The sequence below is a fragment of the Artemia franciscana genome, chromosome 8, assembly GCF_032884065.1.
Source record: "Artemia franciscana chromosome 8, ASM3288406v1, whole genome shotgun sequence".
Lineage (NCBI taxonomy): Eukaryota > Metazoa > Arthropoda > Branchiopoda > Anostraca > Artemiidae > Artemia > Artemia franciscana.
In genome coordinates this window covers 2,296,502-2,315,437 of record NC_088870.1, presented here as the reverse complement: position 1 = coordinate 2,315,437, position 18,936 = coordinate 2,296,502, and the positions used below count along the sequence as shown (strand labels likewise).

General features: G+C 35.5%; 1 protein-coding gene across 1 annotated transcript in view; it reads left to right on the top strand.

Annotated features, from left to right (window-relative positions):
• Positions 1 to 3,772: 3,772 nt before the first annotated feature.
• The window catches only part of LOC136029870 (uncharacterized), a 41,777-nt gene continuing 26,613 nt past the window's right edge, over positions 3,773 to 18,936 (top strand). The window contains exons 1-3 of the mRNA XM_065708333.1: positions 3,773 to 3,884; positions 12,161 to 12,247; positions 14,999 to 15,136. Coding sequence (XP_065564405.1) covers positions 3,819 to 3,884; positions 12,161 to 12,247; positions 14,999 to 15,136 — 291 coding nt within the window. The 5' untranslated portion in view covers positions 3,773 to 3,818. The remainder of the gene's footprint in view (positions 3,885 to 12,160; positions 12,248 to 14,998; positions 15,137 to 18,936) is intronic.

Sequence of the window (18,936 nt, the reverse complement as noted above, 5' to 3'; positions counted from 1 at the left end):
ACCCCTTTCTGAGATAACAAGAAGTCACTCAACTAGAATATTAACAATCACTTTATTAAACAACTATCAAAAAACTGCTGATCAGCTATTACTCTGCTTAGAGATAATCCTTTAGCAGGGCATGAGAAATTTTGTGTTTTCTCTTTGTTTAAAACAGCTTAATTTTTTTTGCTTCAAGAATAACAGAACAAGAAGTCAATGATCAGTGTATTTAGCAGTTATCATCAAACAGTTCGTGGTAACGAACTGTAGTAAGGAGCGACCCGGCTCAATAGTAAACGAAACTCTAAAAAACGGAATTTCGATGCTAAGAGACATATCAAAAGAATTGGATTTTTATGCTGATTTTAAATATATAAGTTTCATCAAATTTAGTATTTGTCATCAAAAGTTACGAGCCTGAGAAAATTTGCCTTATTTTGGAAAATAGGGGGTAACACCCCCTAAAAGTCATAGAATCTTAACGAAAATTACACCATCGCATTCGGCGTATCAGAGAACCCTTTAGAAAAAATTCCAAGGTCCAATCTACAAAAATGTGGAATTTCGTATTTTTTGCCAGAAGACAAATCACGGGTGCGTGTTTATTTGTTTTTTGTTTTTTTTTTTGTTTTTTTTTTCCAGGGGTCATCGTATCGACCAAGTGGTCCTAGAGTGTTGCAAGAGGGCTCATTCTAACGGAAATGAAAAGTTCTAGTGCCCTTTTTGAGTGACCAAAAAAATTGGAGGGCACCTAGGCCCCCTCCCACGCTCATTTTTTTCCCAAATTCAACAGATCAAAATTTTGAGATAGCCATTTTGTTCCGCATAGTCGAAAACCATAATAACTATGTCTTTGGGGATGACTTACCCCCCACAGTCCCTGGGGGAGGGGCTGCAAGTTACAAACTTTGACCAATGTTTACATACAGTAATGGTTACTGGAAAGTGTACCGACGTTATCAGGGGGATTTTTTTGGTTTGGGTGTTGAGTTCAGGGGAGTCGGCTATATGAGAGGATCTTTCCTTGGAGGAGTATTTCATGGGGGAAGAGAAATTCAATGAAAAGGGCGCAGGACTTTCTAGCATTACTATAAAAAAAAATTAAAATATAAACATGAAAAAGTTTTTTCAATTGAAAGTAAGGAGAAGCATTAAAACTTAAAACGAACAGAGATTATTACGCATATGAAGGGTTCTAAAAATACTTTAGCATAAAGAGCGAGGTATTTAGGAGGAGATAAATACTTCGCTCTTTATGCTAAAAATTTTTTAAATAATTTCAACTATTTATTCTACGGCCTTTCTGATTCAGGGGTCATTCTTAAAAAATTGGGATAAAACGTAACGTAAGTTACGTAAGTTATGTACGTTTGTTACGTAAGTTAATTCTTAAGTTACGTTTTTTTTTTACTAATAAAAACGTTCGTTAAAAATTAAAAGATCTAGTTGCCTTTTTGAGTAACCGAAAAATTGGAGGGCAACTAGACCTCCTTCCCCGCCCCTTATTTCTCAAAATCGTCTGATCAAAACTAAGAGAAAGCCATTTAGCCAAAAAATGAATTAATATACAAATTTCATTTTAGTAATTTATGCATGGAGAGCCAAAATCAGACATGCATTAATTCAAAAACTTTCAGAAATTAAATAAAAAAACAAGTTTTTTTAAATGTAAGTAAGGAGCGACATTAAAACTTAAAACGAACAGAAATTACTCCGTATATGAAAGGGGCTTTTCCTCCTCGACACCCCGCTCCTTGCGCTAAAGTTTGATTTTTTCTCGCAACACTACTTTTTAAAACAATAAAAAACTTTAGCGTAAGGAGCGGGGTGTCGAGGAGGAAAAGCCCCTTTCATATACGGAGTAATTTCTGTTCGTTTTAAGTTTTAATGTCGCTCCTTACTTTCATTTAAAAAAACTTGTTTTTTTATTTAATACAATTAAAGCTCTATGATCACTGAGCAAGGTGAAGATCTACATCCTTAATAATAATCATCTAAAAGCTGCTGATCACAAATAATTTTTTTTTAAACTGAGATATTTTTAGCGACTTACACTGGAAGTTTTTTTTGTCACACATTTTTGGAATTTGAAATCTCTCTGGAAACAGATCTTTCTTCCTTATGCTCTGGTCTTCCTTATGCTTTGGATATGGATCGCCATTATCTTTCTTTAGTTTCTTCTGAAAAACCTCAGATAAATGCTGCAATTTCGTAGAATTTTTTCGTGGGGTTTTTCACGTAACAACCCTGCGATAATTACAGATGAAATTCTAGTCCGGACTGAGAATCGTTCGAAGAATTCCAGACGGATGCGAAATTAATTCTGCATACTTGAGATTTCGGACACGCTCGCTATGAAAGTATGTTGTGTTTAAATATTTAAAATATAGAGGGCCCAAAAAAAGAAATCCAATCGGGCCCGGCACCTGTTCAATCCGGTCCTGAAAGCTGTGTGTACTTCTTTCACGCTACCTTTCTTGAGTTGATTCATCTAAGTAGTAAGGCTGCTAGTTGTGGGGCTTTGGTTATGAATTTTTTTAACTAGAATTTTAATTTTGTAGCAGCTGTTAGCAAAGCAGGCTTTTTTTGTCGTAGCCGTTTTCTTTTTAAATTCCATGGATAGCACTTTCAACCATGGCTGCCAAATTGACACATTTTGTGTCAAAATGACACAATTTGATGTTGCGTGACACAATGACACATTCAGACGAAATGATGACACAATCGACGAAAATGACACATTTTTCAATAAAAAATGACACAATTGACAAAAATGAAAATGAAACATTTTTCAAAAAAATGACACATTTTTCAAAAAAAATGACATTTTTTTGTCATCCTAGTCTTGATTTTTCAATGGTAATAAAAGAAAAGTAAAAATTCAATTTTCTACCTCCAGAAAAGCTACAAATTAATGGAAGGGAATAGCGCTGCCTAACGGTGGCAGTAGTACACAAACAGTGCAGAATACAGGACATATTCCATTACCGTATCTAAAATTTAAACCACGCGAAAAAAACAGCCATATTCGGAAATTTTAAATCAAAATGCACGCTGAATACTTTTTGATTGAGTATTTGATGTAGCCAACTGGTACGTACTTAATAGTAAAAATTAAACAGCATTCAGTTTACCAGAGCTGTATGCATAAGCAGCAAATCCCATTTCTAGGAGTACAGGAGGGGTATCCAACCTCGAACAAGATTACAAATTTCCAGAGATGTCTTTCCTTCAGAATAATCCATCTGGCCTAAAAAGGCACCAAAAAATATGACAAAAATACTAGATTGAAGCTTGTTGAATGGCTTACATATTGAATTAATAAAAAGCTTAGCCAATAAAATCAATTACGTATAGAGCCGATTACGATTACGACGTCATACGAAAAGTCTATTTTCAATTTGCTGTCGGAATTGATTGTCCCTAGAACTTTTATAAATGTAAACTTGCCTCGTTGGCCACCCAGACACAAATTCATAGTGTGTAACATTAATTTAATTGAATGTTTCTATTTCTTTCATGACGTCACAAAAAAGGTCATGATCCCAAGATAATAGGATAAGGTTAGGTTTACTCCTTTTTGGACTGATTTGGAAAAGATTACATATTCAAAACTCTAAATAAAGATTTAACAATTAAATATGATACCACTTGTTGCAATAAAATATGACACATTTTGTGACACATTATGGAATCTGAGATGACACAAAAAGCACATTTTCGGAAAAAATATGACACACTCCTTAAAAAAAATTTGGCAGCCCTGCTTTCAACGGTGTTGACAATTTTTAGATGCCATCTACTTTGAATTTTTCAAATATTACTTGTATAGAAAAATGACAAATAAAAAGAAAAAACTGAATAATACAGTTCAGTCGAAAAATGGATCATTACAAGATGCTGTGAGACTTTTAATCCTTATTATCAATTCAAGTTGCTCTAGTACAAATATAAAATGATGCGCATTTGAAGTCAAAACCCTATTCCTTCTGACAGTTATGATACAGCCTAGGTATGGCTGTTCCTCTGGAGGCCACCTGGGTCAGCTGCCCTGGGGCCGCAGCTGGTGGATTCCGCTGCTTGGGAATCGATCACTTTGAATGCCTAGGCTAGTTAGCCTACTTATTTTGGTTAAATTCTAGTTGATTGACTTTTGGCTATCTCGGAAAGGGGTTAGTTTGGGAAAATGAAACTTTCAGGGATGAGTTTAAAGGCTAAAATAAGTCCCAGGAAGGGATTTTGAAGTACCCACCTCCTCTCCTTCTCCCTCTAGAGGGCCCTGATCTTTGATGACCTTTAAAATATCTATGTTGTAAAAGTGAAACCATGTAAAAAAAATCTTCTGCTTGAATGAAATACAACAAAATTGTTTTCAGCTTCACATTTTTGCTCAGTCCCAATTTATGAGGTTTTAAAGATAAGCAAATACATTTTTTAAATTTTGAAAAAAAAACATTGATATGGCTCAGAATTCTACTCAAATAACAGGAATTGCATTTTCAGAACTAAAGGTAGAGAAAAGGCAACTGGTAACTGAAAATTAAGGTAAAATGTTGTTTTGTCAAAATTTCAATAGGTATAGACCTGTCATGTAGGCAAATTTCAGAGCCCTCTAGAGGGAGAAAGAGTAGAGGTGGGTGCTTCAAAATACCTTCCCGGGACATACTTTAGCCTTTAGACCCATTCCTGAAAGTTTCATTTTCCTAACCTAACCCTTTTCCAAGATAGCCAAAAGTAAATCTGGCTATTTCACACTATTGATCTGGATATAGAAAATCCATAGCTAGAGCACATCAAAAACTGCCACTACTTTTCATTGTGTAGGAGAGAAAGGACAGATATTGTTGCATTAGAAAGGCAGATTGCCACAGCCCTTATCAGGTATTTTAAAGTACCCACCTCCACTCCTCCCTCTATAGGGTTCTGACCTTCAAAAATATGTGTGTTATAAAGTGAAATCTTGCAAAATAGATCTTCTGCTTGAATGAAGTACAACAAAATTGTTTTCAGCTTCACAACTTCACTCAATCCCAATTTATAAGGTTTTAAAGATATGCAAATACATTTCCTGAATTTTGAAAAAAAAAATTGACATGGCTCAGAATTCTACTCAAATAACAGGAATTGCATTTTCAGAACTAAATGCAGAGAAAAAGCAACTGGTAACTGAAATTTCAAAATTTCAATAGGTATAAACCTGTCATGTAGGCAAATTTAAGGGCTCTCTTGAGGGAGAAGGAGTGGAGTTAGGTACTTTAAAATACCTTCCTGGGATATACTTTAGCCTGTAGACCCATTCCTGAAAGTTTCATTTTCCTAGCCTAACCCCTTTCTGAGATAGCAAGAAGTCACTCAACTAGAATTTTACCAGATAACCTTATCCAAGACAAAAGTGAAAAGTCTGACAAAAGCCTGTGTTACCTATGCAATTTGATATATTATTATTGATCTGTAACCAATCAAAAAAGGTACAATAGACAGAGTAGTGACTAAAGGTAACAAAAAGAGAATCAAAAAAGGACACAAACATACATTGAAAATTCAAACACATGACAAAAAACCTCTTTATTACATACATTACATTAATATGAACAAAACTATTGAGAACAAATTGAAGACCATGAATGATGAAAATTTCTTTGAAAATGGGATAGAGATAATTCAGGTCTGCAAGCTTATACAAATAGATAATTTTATGGTTTTGTGCCCAAGGAGGCAAATGTAAGAGATCCCCAGCAAATATGTAGAAGATTGATTGTAGGTGCCTTTTACCTATAACTAAAAGAAATGCCAGAAAGGAGCAATGTAAAGCAGACATGAGAGGACTTTGGCATTGCAGATGGATGCTAGAAGGTAATGATGGAAGCTTAGTTTGCTTTTTACAATTCCAGCATAAGAAATACTAATTTTAAGCTCAGCATGAGATATAAGCAAACAACATGTGTGGCCAATTGGAAGGCCCAGGTATGTAATATGGTCTGCAGGTTTGACAAGAGAACAATCCAGGTTTATTAGAGAAGTAGAGGGATTTTGCCAATTGAAAAGGACAACTTTGGTTTTCTCAGGATTAAAATGCAGCCCAATTTTTGAGTATTCATAATTGAGGTTTAAATTTTGCTAAATACACTGAACTGTATGGCTGAAATTCAAGATGTCACCTGCATAACAAATAGGAGACACATCAATCCCCCCAAGAATAAAAGATGGAAGACATTTTGCCTAAGTCCACTTCTTAACAGGTTGAGTCCAACTTTTTAACAGCTGAGTCCAACTTCATAACATCCTTTTTAGTCCACTTCTTAACAGGGCAGGGGTACTGAGGAATCACAGGCATTTTCAAGGGATTTGAAGAGTTTGGCCTCACCCAAGAATAGAATTAATGCAATTGTATTGGGAGTGATGAAGAGCTGAATGTAGGGGTAAATGTGATTGTAATTCTAATCACACTCTAGGATTCCTATATAAATCCCTGAGAACTAAGACAACTAGTGGGTTGCTGCCTTTCTTTGCCATATGAAGAAGCATGGGCAAATGAATTAAGGAATCAAATGTATGTTTAATTTGATGTCTAGCAAGGATCAGACTTCCTAGAGCCAGTGATGGGACAGAAGGAGGAACATTGCAGCAGCTGAGGAGGTGTAGGTTTACTTTTTATGACAATTTTTTGTTTGGTTTGTCATCAATGAGGCCATCAAATGAAGGCAAAAAGGAGCTAAACTTCCACCTTCCTTCTGTTCCGGCCTGTCTGAGTTCTCAACTAAAGAAGCTATTAATAGATTCAATAAGTTCTTTCTAGGTTTACCTGTTTGTTTCCCAAGTTTTGCCTGAGCCAGTGGTTGGTTCACCATCTGTTGTGGAATCTTTATACAAAATTCCTAGCTCTCCAGAAGAAGTCAATAGGGTTTTAATAATTCCAGGAGTGTGGATGCAAGTGGATTGTGTAACCAATGCCACTGTCACATATTTTCAACCTATCATTCTCTTCTGGTTGTGTTCCAGAAACTTCTAAAATTGCAAGAGTTGTGTCTCTCCACAAGAAGGATGGCCCATCTCAGATATCAAATTAAAGGCCTATTTCTCTACTGCCTGTCTTCTCAAAAATTCTTGAAAAGTTGATGTATATCAGACTTGTATGTTTTTTTCAGGCAGTTAAGTGTGAGGATGGCAGTCCCATATTATCTGACTCACAGTTTTCTGTTAGAGCTAGATTCTCCATAGAGTACACTCTTATTTATGGAACTGAGTTCATAAGATGGAAACTTGATATTGGACTTAAGATAATTGGTGTTTTCCTGGATTTTTCCAAAGCTTTCAACATGGTCAACCATCCATTATTGTTTCAGAAATTAGAAAGGTACAGAATAAGAGGAGTTTTCCTCTATTGGTTTGAATCATATTTTTCAGATTGTTTCAGTATGTAGAGATTGATGGCATCAAATCTTACTGTCTGCCTGTAAAAAGTGGAATTCCCTAAGGTTCAATTCTGGGTCTGCTACTGTCTCTTCTCTTCATCAAAGACCTTATAGAAACTGGTGTGTCAGATCTTTGCTGATGACACAAACATTTTTGTTTGCACTGAAAATGAGGCAAGTATAACATCATTAGCACAGAGGGTTATCCACAATGTTAACTTGTGGTGCCTTGCAAACAAAATGTTTGTTAATGCATCTAAAAGTGGTACAGTAATATTGACAGTGGGTCATTGCTCCCTGGTTGTTTCTCCTTGTATATTGAATATGTATTTTGATAATATCCTTATTCCACAAACTCAGTCAATTAAAATTTTGGGTGTGCTTTTGGATTCTAACCTTTCTTATAAGCCTCGTCTTTCCTATTTTCTGTGTCCTCCACAGAGTTCAGTCCTTTCTTCCCACTGAGGTAATGGTCTCACTGTATTGCGTGTTTCTCAATTCATGACTTTCTTATTACTGCTCTGTTTGGGGTGTAGCATGCTCTTATCTACTAACTCCTATAAGATGCCTCCAGAATAAAGCTGTGAATGCTGTGTTTGGACTTCCCCCAAGGTACCCCTCCATTGATTTGTATGATGATACTGGGATTGAAAAAATCGATTCTTGGGTAAAAGAGAAATGTCTCCTTCTAGATTATAAATTTTTACATTGTTCCCTTCCTACAAGCCAGTGTAGGTTTTTTCATAAAAGCTCCATCTTCAGATATTTCCCTTTCCCTTCATAAGTCCCATCTATCCATTGAACTTCCTCTGTTTTGAATTTCTTTTTCCCAGTGTCCCCCAGTTCATCTAGTTACTAAGCTATGGAATTCTTTTCCCTCTGATATTTCGCTTGAGAGGTCTTTTCTGATGTTTTGTTTAATTCTGCTTGTGGGTTTCACAGATTGTAGTGAGATTTCTGTATTTTGGCCTTTTCCCATATTTTGTTTATTTATTTTTTATTTATCAATATTATTTTTTCTTCTCTGTCCATAGATTTTACCACTTTCTGTTATGTATTGATATATAGCTTTATTGTATATTAGCTTTTTTTTCACATTTGAAATTGTTGCTGTATTGATTGGGTCCCCTACAAGCTCAGCTTTGGGGCTACAATGTCTGATGTATTTGTTTTCTTTCTCTTTTGATCTGTCAGCTTTTGTTTTTTTTATTATTAAATAAAAAAAAACAAGTTTTTTTAACTGAAAGTAAGGAGCGACATTAAAACTTAAAACGAACAGAAATTACTTCGTATATGAAAGAGGCTACTTCCTCATCAACGCCCCGCTCTTTACGCTAAAGTTTGACTCTTTCTCTCAATTCTTCTTTTAAAAAAAAGTAAAAAACTTTAGCGTAAAGAGCAGGGCGTTGATGAGGAAGCAGCCTCTTTCATATACAAAGTAATTTCTGTTCGTTTTAAGTTTTAATGTCGCTCCTTACTTTCAGTTAAAAAAACTTGTTTTTTTTATTTAATTTCTGAACGTTTTTGAATCAATCCATGTTTTGATTTTGGCTTTCCGCAGAGGAATAATTAAAACGAAATTTGCATTTTTTTTGCTAAATGGCTTTCTCATAATTTTGATCGAATGATATTGAGAAGAAAAGAGCAGAGGAGGAAGCCTAGTTGCCCTCTGAATTTTTGGTTAATTAAAAAGGCAACTAGAACTTTTAATTTTTTACGAATATTTTTATTAGTAAAAGATTTACGTAACTTATAAATTAGCTTACGTAAAGAACTTTTGTATTCTCATATTTTTATTACATATATGAGGGGGTTCGCCCCCTTGTCAGATCCTCGCTCTTTACACTAACCATTACTAATAACCATTACTATATGTAAGCACTGGTCAAAGTTTGTAACTTGTTGCCCCTCCCACGGGGACTGTGGGGGAGTAAGTCGTCCCCAAAGACATAGTTATAAGGTTTTTCGACTACGCTGAATAAAATGGCTATCTCAGAATTTTCATCCATTGACTTTGGTAAAATAATTAACGTGGGAGGGGGCCTAGGTGCCCTCCAATTTTTTTGGTCACTTAAAAAGGGCACTAGAACTTTTCATTTCCGTTAGAATGAGCCCTCTTGCAACATTCTAGGACAACTGGGTCGATATGATCACCCCTGGGAAAAAAAACAAAAAAAACAAATAAACACGCATCCCTGATCTGCCTTCTGGCAAAAAATACAAAATTCCACATTTTTGTAGATAGGAGCTTGAAACTTCTACAGTAGGGTTCTCTAATACGCTGAATCTGATGGTGTGATTTTCGTTAAGATGCTATGACTTTTAGGTGTCGTTTCCCCCTATTTTCTAAAATAACGCAAATTTTCTCAGGCTCGTAACTTTTGATGGGTAAGACTAAACTTGATGAAACTTATATATTTAAAATCAGCATTAAAATGCGATTCTTTTGATGTCGTTACCATGAACTGTTTGATTGTATTTGTTTTTTTTATAGCACTAATAGAAATGAAATGAATTCTGATGAGGAACGTTTCACCTCCCAAATTGCATTTGCAGCTTCAGGACATTTTACATTTTATGGGACATATTTTACAGGACAGAACATTTTATCAATAAAATCTGCATTGCCCAATTGGTACAAAGAAAAGCATGCCCAGAAAGGCAAGATGAGCTTCTTTACAGTTTAACCCACAACTGAATGTGGAAAGTGCAGAGTTGAGCTGTGTTACAGAGATGAGAACGTAAAGGTGGAAGTATGTCAGTAATGATGGCCAGATGTTATTTATCAAAGCCAGCATAGTTTTTTCTGTGCAAATTAACTAGCTTGTGTAGAATACCAATCAAATTTCAAATATAAACTCAAAATGGACCTGCAAAGCTGCAGGAGAGAGCTGTGAAGGATGCTGGTCCCCACTCTAAATCTAGCACTATTATGTCACTTATCATAACTGGCAATATATTTCCATGGTGTTCAGTCAAAGATGGAAGCTTTAGCAAAAGTCTTTACCACTATATAGATTGAGATTACTCAACTAATGTTCCAGGACTTTCAAGCTGTATAGCTAATATTATTTGACATGTAAATATAACATGTAAATCCAAGTGTCATAAAAGCCTGAGAACCAAATCAAATTTGTAAATTAGTTCTCAAAACGAGCTTGTCTCTCTGCCAGATATTGGTATGCTCAGTATGTTTTGTATATATGATTGGAAAATAAATGAACCTGAATAGACAGGCTTCTGACTTTACTTTTCCTGCTCTGATTTTCAAAAATTGCTTTACCACTGGATTTTTTGTCAAGTCATTGAAAGTTGCCTGTATTGTCTCTATCCCAAAAGCAGTGAATGATCCTGCATATATTGGCTCATTTTGATAGTAGTGTTCTTGATTAGGGGGGATGATGGCATGTACATCCAAGTTTTTGTTTACCAAAATCAGAATTTGTGATGTGTATTGCTACTCCAGTGAATAAGTGTGATATATAAATTTTGGAATCAGTACGACAATGTGCAACTAAATGCATAAAGGGATTCCAACATCTTCCATATCCTACCCAATTACATAAGCTCAAATTAGCATCTCTCACGTAATGATGTAGGCAAAGAGATGTATTTAATAACATACAAGTTAGTACATGACCAAAGTGTGATCCCCAACCTGTTCCAGATAGTAGCTTTGTCAAGTCCTAGAGACCACCCCTTGCAGATTTAACAAAAAATGCTCTAACACCAGACTGTGAAATAAATTATTTTCTAACTGCATTGTCACCCTGTTGAACTTCCTTAGCCAGAACGCTGTTATGTCTCCAAGTATTGAAGCCTTAAAGTCTGCAGGTGACAAAGACTGGTGCAGGAAACCTTGGATCACAGTATGGGATGCACCTAACAAGTAGAGTCATCATCATCATTGACCAGCATTCACAGGACTTGTCATTATTCCTTAAAAGTGCAATTTAAGGTTATAAATTTCTCTACTGCTAAGTTCTACCTTACCAAAAACTGGCTAATTCAGCCTGGTTCAGATAGAAGATATTCAGCATATTATGAAATTGCCTCCTGGGAAAAGGGCCTTAGCAGCTGACACAAAGCCTGACAAGCATCAATTAATAAATATAATGATTTGGAGTCCTAAGCAGATTGCCAACATTGAAATTTTCGACTCAATGTGGTTACAGACTGTCACTCCCATGATCAAAGATAGATCCACATGACATGAAAAGTCTACTGACTTCTAGATGGCAGAGGAGCTGATGGAGCTTGTGTCCTTGTACAAGAACAAATAAGTACAACTAAGACTAAGTTCCTTCTTCCTTACAATTTTTTCTTTTTTAAACCTAAGGATTTATAATGGAGCTTTTTGATTGGATGGCCTTAGCTAAATTCCCAGAAAGGTTCAATAAATTGAACTTTGGTGCAGGCTCTAGAATTTAACTAGATATTGTTAAATTAGATACTGTTTAAATATTGTTATTGTTATTATATTGTTATTGTAAATACTAGATATTGTTAAAAAAATCCACTCAAAATTGTTCTTAGCCTACATAAGTCCTAATGTGCGAATTGAGAAAACTAAGAGTTTAATGAATGAAGAGGATTTTTTTTTAATTTGAAAAAAGGAGAATTCTTTTATTGGAAATGTTTTTAACTTTTCATACAATTGTCTTTTTTGGGATTCATTAAGGGCTAAAGTGTCTATGAAATGATAATTTTTTTTCTGGTCAGAGATGAAGCATTTTGCAATAGTAAAATGACTTGGCTTTTTTTAGGATTCTGTTTCTGAGTCAGTTAGTATGGTGACTACATCAAAAAATGAGGCCAAAATGAACAAACATAAAAAAGGGCAAACCTCAAAGGTAAGTAGTTAAAACTAGTTTATTGTTATAAGGTGACTTACCCTCACCCCATTTAAATTCCATGTTACAAATGCAGGTAGGTCCAAGTGTAGGGAGTGGGGGTGGTGATATGAAATAGTCTTGTAGAAGTTCATGAGTCAGCTAGCATAGAGACTACAGCAAAAAATAAGGCCAAAATGAGCAAACATTAAAAAGGGCCAACATCAAAAGTAAGTAATCAAAACTGGTTAATTGTTATAAGGTGACTTATCCTCACCTCATTTTAAATTCCAAGTACAGGCAGGTCCAAGTGTAAGGGGTGGGAGATATGAAATAGTCTTGAAGAAGTTCATGGAGGCTACAGCAAAAAATGAGGCCAAAATGAGCAAACATAAAAAAGGGCAAACATTAAAAAGTAGGTAATCAAAACTAGTTAATTGTTATAAGGTGACTTACCCTCACCTCATTTAAATTCCGTGTTACAAGTGCATGCAGGTCCAAGCGTAGGGAGGGGGGGATATGAAATAGTCTTGTAGAAGGGTATTTAGGGAAATTAAAAATAAAAAACTACATGTTTGCTTGGGAGTCACCTAGAGGCTTCTCCCTATCCTTTGGGTGCTGGTATGCATGTCATTGCAACAAATAGGAACCATCACATAGAATGCTACAGTGAAGTGAAAAGGTTGATAATTGGAGAAGAAGGAGTTGACTGCTTATGTTAAATTATTTGAGTTAGTGAAGATTTGAATTTTAAAGATATTCCCCAAGAATTTTTTTTTCTTAATCTGTGCAAAACAAGAGAATTTCTTTGGAGGGTAGGGGGTTGAAAGCAAGAAAAAGTGCATTCTTACTTCCAAATTTCACTGAAGATTTTTCACACCAAACTCAGGGGTTTACCATTTGCTGTATGTTTATTTAATCTAGTGTTTTACCTCTGGAGACGGGGATCTATCCCCCAGGCTGGTTAAATAACCATCCTTATAAAATTATTGTTTCCTAAGAACCTGCTTTTTATATATTTTACCTCCCCCCACCTAACTCCAGATAGTCTTCTGAATCCTCTCTCCCTAACGGTTAGATGTTTGTATCTGTATCCAATGCCTTGACCGTATTTACTTTACAAATTTTTATTTTATATTTGCAGCTACCCTTGGCTTATATTGACAATTTCGTGTTTTGTAATTTACCTTAAACTACCTTAAATCGTACTTGCTAGCAATATGGACGAATCCAGTATTACACCATTTAATTTAGTATTACACTAGCACACAAAATCAAAAGGAGGGCATGTTTTAGAAGATTTGTAAACATTTGGAAAAGTTTGTCTTTAGGATATACAGTTTCAATTACTCTGGAAAAGAAGATTTGGAACAAACTTGGCAACCCCTTCCCCCTATATACTGCAATGTTTTTTTTTTTGAGAAGTCAGCAAAAAACAAAAAAAAACTCCTGATTTGTCTTCCAAATGTTGCCATATATTAAAGGCTAAATTAGCAAGGTATCTTTTGTTACTTATATCAAATGTTTATTTTGTGGAGTTAATCGATTTTTGCTCATAAGCAGCTCAAATGTAGGTTTCCAACATAATTTTCATAGTTATTTTTCTTTAATGTGATGCTTCTCAATAGTTTCAGTGCTCCTTCCTATCAGCAGTGAATTAACACTCTATGCTGACGACTCGAAGCTTCTCGGACCAGCCTTGTCATGTGAAGATCATGCCCTTCTACAAAATAATCTTAGGTTGCTTGATCAATGAGCTGAGGCCTGGCTTCTTGAATTCAATGCTGCAAAAGTGCCATGTCATTCACTTTGGAAAATAAATCCTTGTCGCTCTTGCCACCAAATTCCCTGTGTAAATGACGAGTGAAACCTTGGAGTCATCATTGGCAACAAATTAAAATTCAGTACTTGTCCTAAGAAGTCTGCTGCTGGTCCTAGTTCAACTCTGGGACCGATTAAGCGCACTCTTTACTCTCATTCTCCCAAAGTCATTAGTCTTCTGTGTAAGGAACTTGTTCATCTCAAGCTTAAGTTGGGATGTCTGCAACCTCCCCATATTTTAAAAAAGACATCAACGTTCTGGAAGATGTGCCAAGATGCGCCACCAAAGTGATATACAGCATGCGGGAGCTTTCCTACCCTGCAAGACTAGCAAAAATGAAACTCTAAACACTTGTATACAGGAGAAATAGAGATGATACCATTCTAGCCTTTAAGCTAATAAATAACACCCTCCCAGCATTATTTCCTATTGTTGATTCCAATTTAAGAACTAGAGGTTATTGGTTGAAACTTTGTCAAGCAGTGTAACTTATTCAGAGGCCGCACTCAACTCTTTTCTCAAGAATTGTCAACAGTTGGAGTAAACTCTCTGAGAACCCAGCTATTCCTGAATCTGTTGACATTTTTAAACAAAAGCTGAATGACGAGTAACCCTTGAGTGAGTGTAAACACTACTGGGAAGCTGATCATCCAACTGCATCTGGTCACAAAGCAGCAATGAAAACAACTTCAAGCATCAACTCTAGAGCTTCACAAGAAAAAATCCTTAGATTACTCCAAGCTGCAATTTAAGGTAATAATCAAGAAACATTTCGTTCACAAAATTTAATGTGGATTACAAAAGTAGTCCGTAAGGGTGATTAATGTGGGCATTCAAATACATTTGGCAGTGATGTCTGAGTAGTTCTATATCTCCCGGCTGACACCCCCTCCCCCTCCTAAGATGGAGCCTAATCTTGATGTCTTAACTAATTAATTTATTCATTTCAGGACAGTACAAAGTCTTCCAAAAACGTATCAACAAGCATGTACACACCATTAAGTGTTGTTGCTGCTGCAGTAGTTGCATATTTTGCATACCATGGATATTTAGAAACTAGAATCAATACTCCTTTTAGTGACCAAAAAGTAAGCATTTTTCTTAATTTATACAAGAGAGTGGTATTGACAAAGAGACAGAGAGAGAAAATTGGGGGGAGTGGGGAGGAAGAGAGGCTCTGAACAAACTTTGCAATAAATCATGAATGAGAATACCAAGGAGTGTTGGAAACAGATTAGAAAGGGAAATCAGGTTCTTTTTTAAGAAAAAACAAACAACAAATAACCAGTAGGATTTATGTTTACTCACACAAATCATAATGCTAACCATGGTACCAATTGAGTAGGAGCAGGGGTAATTGCCTCCCCCTTAGATTTTGAAAAATACCTTTTTAGTATCTTCGTTGAAGCAAAATAAAAAAGTCCTCCTTCTAGTTTTGAAAAATATGTTTATTTTCCTTGTACCTACATTAGAAAAAACCTCTCCCCCGTATGTCTCCTGTGAATTGGCGCCTCTGAATGCTAACTGCAGAAGCCCATTTCTTTGCATGGGGGCAAAGGATATAAATATTCTATTTTGCTAAAAGGGCAAGGTATTTTCCCACAAAATAAAAAACAAAAAAAGGAAAATAATTTGATACTTTCAGAAAATTTCTAGTTGGATGCAAAGAAACTTTGACTTAAAATAGAAATACAATTTTTTAGAAATTAAAATTGAATTGACAATAAACTTTTTTAAACTGACTAGTTGTTTTGGGCATCAGTAGTGATTGGAGTTTTAAAATATTCATTATGATGAAGTGCTATAAATGGCCTTCTGTTCAGTTTTGTTTTCTTTATAAGTTATGAAACAAAGAAGAGAAAATATAACAAATGGAAAAAAAATTAAATAGTAGAGAAAAGTAAGGGTAGTGTCAGCCAGTGGAATAATATAAAGCGAAAATAAGCAAACATTTCGACAAGGAACTCCGCCAAGTCGTCCTGAGTGTTAAGAAAAAAAAAAAAACCCAAAAACAATCTAACCTTTTGAAGTAGACTTCACAAGAGACATATAGACACTCATACTGTTTATGATGATACTAAACCATTTAATATAATAAGACATGAACTTTTAAATTTTTTCCTAGAAACTTTTCACCATTGATCTTTTTTAATCTTCTTTTTCTCTATGGATTTTTTTATTTTTTTTATTTTTTTTTTTATTTTTTTTTTTCTTTAATTCATCGTCTCTGATTGCTCATGATGTCATTCTCTGTGCACGTTTGTTTGATTGTTTTGTTATTGTGATTTTTATTTTGTCTTTCTGCTTTGTGTGGTGGGCTGTGGACTTGGGTATTGGATCTTCAACTAATATTGTTTATGTTGTAAATATTGATGGGGTCACCACAATCACGAGCTCTGTCTCTCTGTGGTGACCCAGTGTATTTTATTTGTTATGCGTATTATATTAATAAATTAAATTGAATTGAATTCTTACACCTTTTGTGAAGTCATCATCAAAAATTTAGATTTTTTTTTGTTTTAATTTTTTTCTTAGCACTGAGGACGACATGACGGAGGTCCTTGTCGAAATATTGGCTTATTTTCGCTTCACATTTTTCCACTGGCTGACACTACCCTCATTTTTCTCTGCTGTTTGATGATTATTTTTTTCATTTATTATATTTTCTCTTCATTGCTTCATACGTCATGTATAGCCAGTGTAGTCTTAGAATGTATTTACTTTACAAGGTACCACAATAAAAACAAGACCTGTCGCTCATAAACCCACCTAATAAACAATTAAAAGCAGGACGTCCTGAAATGAGATGGGAAGAGGTCAGAATTAAGGGAAGTTAGACCTTCATGGGTAGGGATAAAGAGTTAAACTTTGAACAGTTTCAGGGGGAGGAGAAACATATGCAGCTGTTCTGGGCTTAGAAGGTTCGGTATTGCAATAAGATGTTAGTGGTAGTAGTACTGAAGAGTGCAAATTTAGTATTCATGAATACATTAATAAGTTTTGTTATTGTACCTGTAAAAATTGGTATCTTAATACTAAAGTTCGGTGTTTCTTTCGGTATTGTCTTGATTGGGTTGATGCGCTGAATTCGGGATCCCTTGTCTGAGAGGACGCGGGTTCGAATCCCAGTGTACCCAATTCTTCAGTTTGGGACGGGGGTCAGTGGCGTGACTCTGTAAGCTTAGCCAGAGTCGACCCAGCTCTAAATGGGTACCTGGAGAAATATGGGGAAGGTAAACAGGAAGGGTGTGCGAAAGTACAGGATGGCTGGCCCCCAACCCCCATTGCACTTCCTGGCTGAAGGGCCAAGAAACGGAGATCAACACCGCCGGTACGGACTGTAAAGTCTAATGCCGTATCCTTTACCTTTTTTTTTACCTTTATTGTCTTGATTACAATGTATGAATAATGTTTGAATTATAACCATTTGTTTTTTCCCCAGCTGTAAAATTATCGCTTAAGCTATATTTTGAATCCATGCCGATGGCAAAGAATTTGTAAAAAAAAAAAAAAATACAAAAACAAAACAACCGTTTATTCAAGAGTAAAATACAAGATCTCACGAATTGTTGTATTTTCGCTAGAGTAATTTTCGCTCTTCTTGCTTGTTCTGGAGCAGGGATGCTGATTGGTGGAGCAAATAACCTTGGGTATTGGATCTTCAACTAATATTGTTTATGTTGTAAATATTGATGGGGTCACCACAATCCCGAGCTCTGTCTCTCTGTGGTGACCCAGTGTATTTTATTTGTTATGTATCCCCGAAGGGGATACATAACAAATAAAAAAACAAACAAATAAACACGCACCCGTGATTTGTCTTCTGGCAAAAAATGCAAAATTCCACATTTTTGTAGATAGGAACTTGAAACTTCTACAGTAGGGTTCTCTGATACACTGAATCTGATGGTGTCATTTTCGTTAAGATCCTACGACTTTTAGGGGGTGTTTCCCCCTATTTTCCTAAATAAGGCAAATTTTCTCAGGCTCGTAACTTTTGATGGCTAAGACTAAACTTCATGAAACTTATATATTTAAAATCAGCATTAAAATGCGATTCTTTTGATGTAGCTATTTATATCAAAATTCAATTTTTTAGAGTTTTGGTTACTATTGAGCCGGATCGCTCAATAAAATTTTTTATATTGCTAATTATATATTGCTATATATTAATATATTGCTAATTTTTATATTGCTTTTTTAGATTGCTAATCGAACATTCCCTGTGTCCCTGTCGTCATTTATATATCCCCCGGTGCCCCCCGGCGCCCCGTTGTTGTTGTTTCCCTGTGTCTCTTTTAGGCCAAAATATTTTTAGGCCAAGATTTAGGTCAAAATGCCCCTTTAGGTCAAAAGTAACAAGCCAAAAAGGAAATAGTGTTTACAGAAAAGAGAAAAATTCTAGTTTTTGAGTATTGTCATTACTTTGTCTAATGGGGAAGATGTGTTTGGGGAAAGAAAATATTTTGTTCTGTTCTGGAGGGTTAATTGTTTTAAGACCCTTTTTATGATGTACCAACTTAGCATTATAAACACTGTGCATTAACTTAATGCTTAAAGGAGAGACCACGCTTCTGCATTGCTTAGTGTTTGCGATACTCCAAAAGTCCTTCATTTCAAAATAGAATCTCACATTTTCTGGACATAAAAAACGTACAGACCACATTTTGCTCTCCTTCCGAATCATGATTGGGAGCGCGGACCCTTGATGGTTGCCTGTTAAAACTACTATGGTATAGCTGATTTATGCTGCTAAATATGACTTACTTATGCAAATCGCAAACATTGTGCTACTCATAGAAATTAGCTGTTTAGACCCTTCTTGGAGTGAAGGGAGCATGCCCGCTCAGATGCCGCAAGTGCTATTTTCCCCCATGCTCTTCACAAC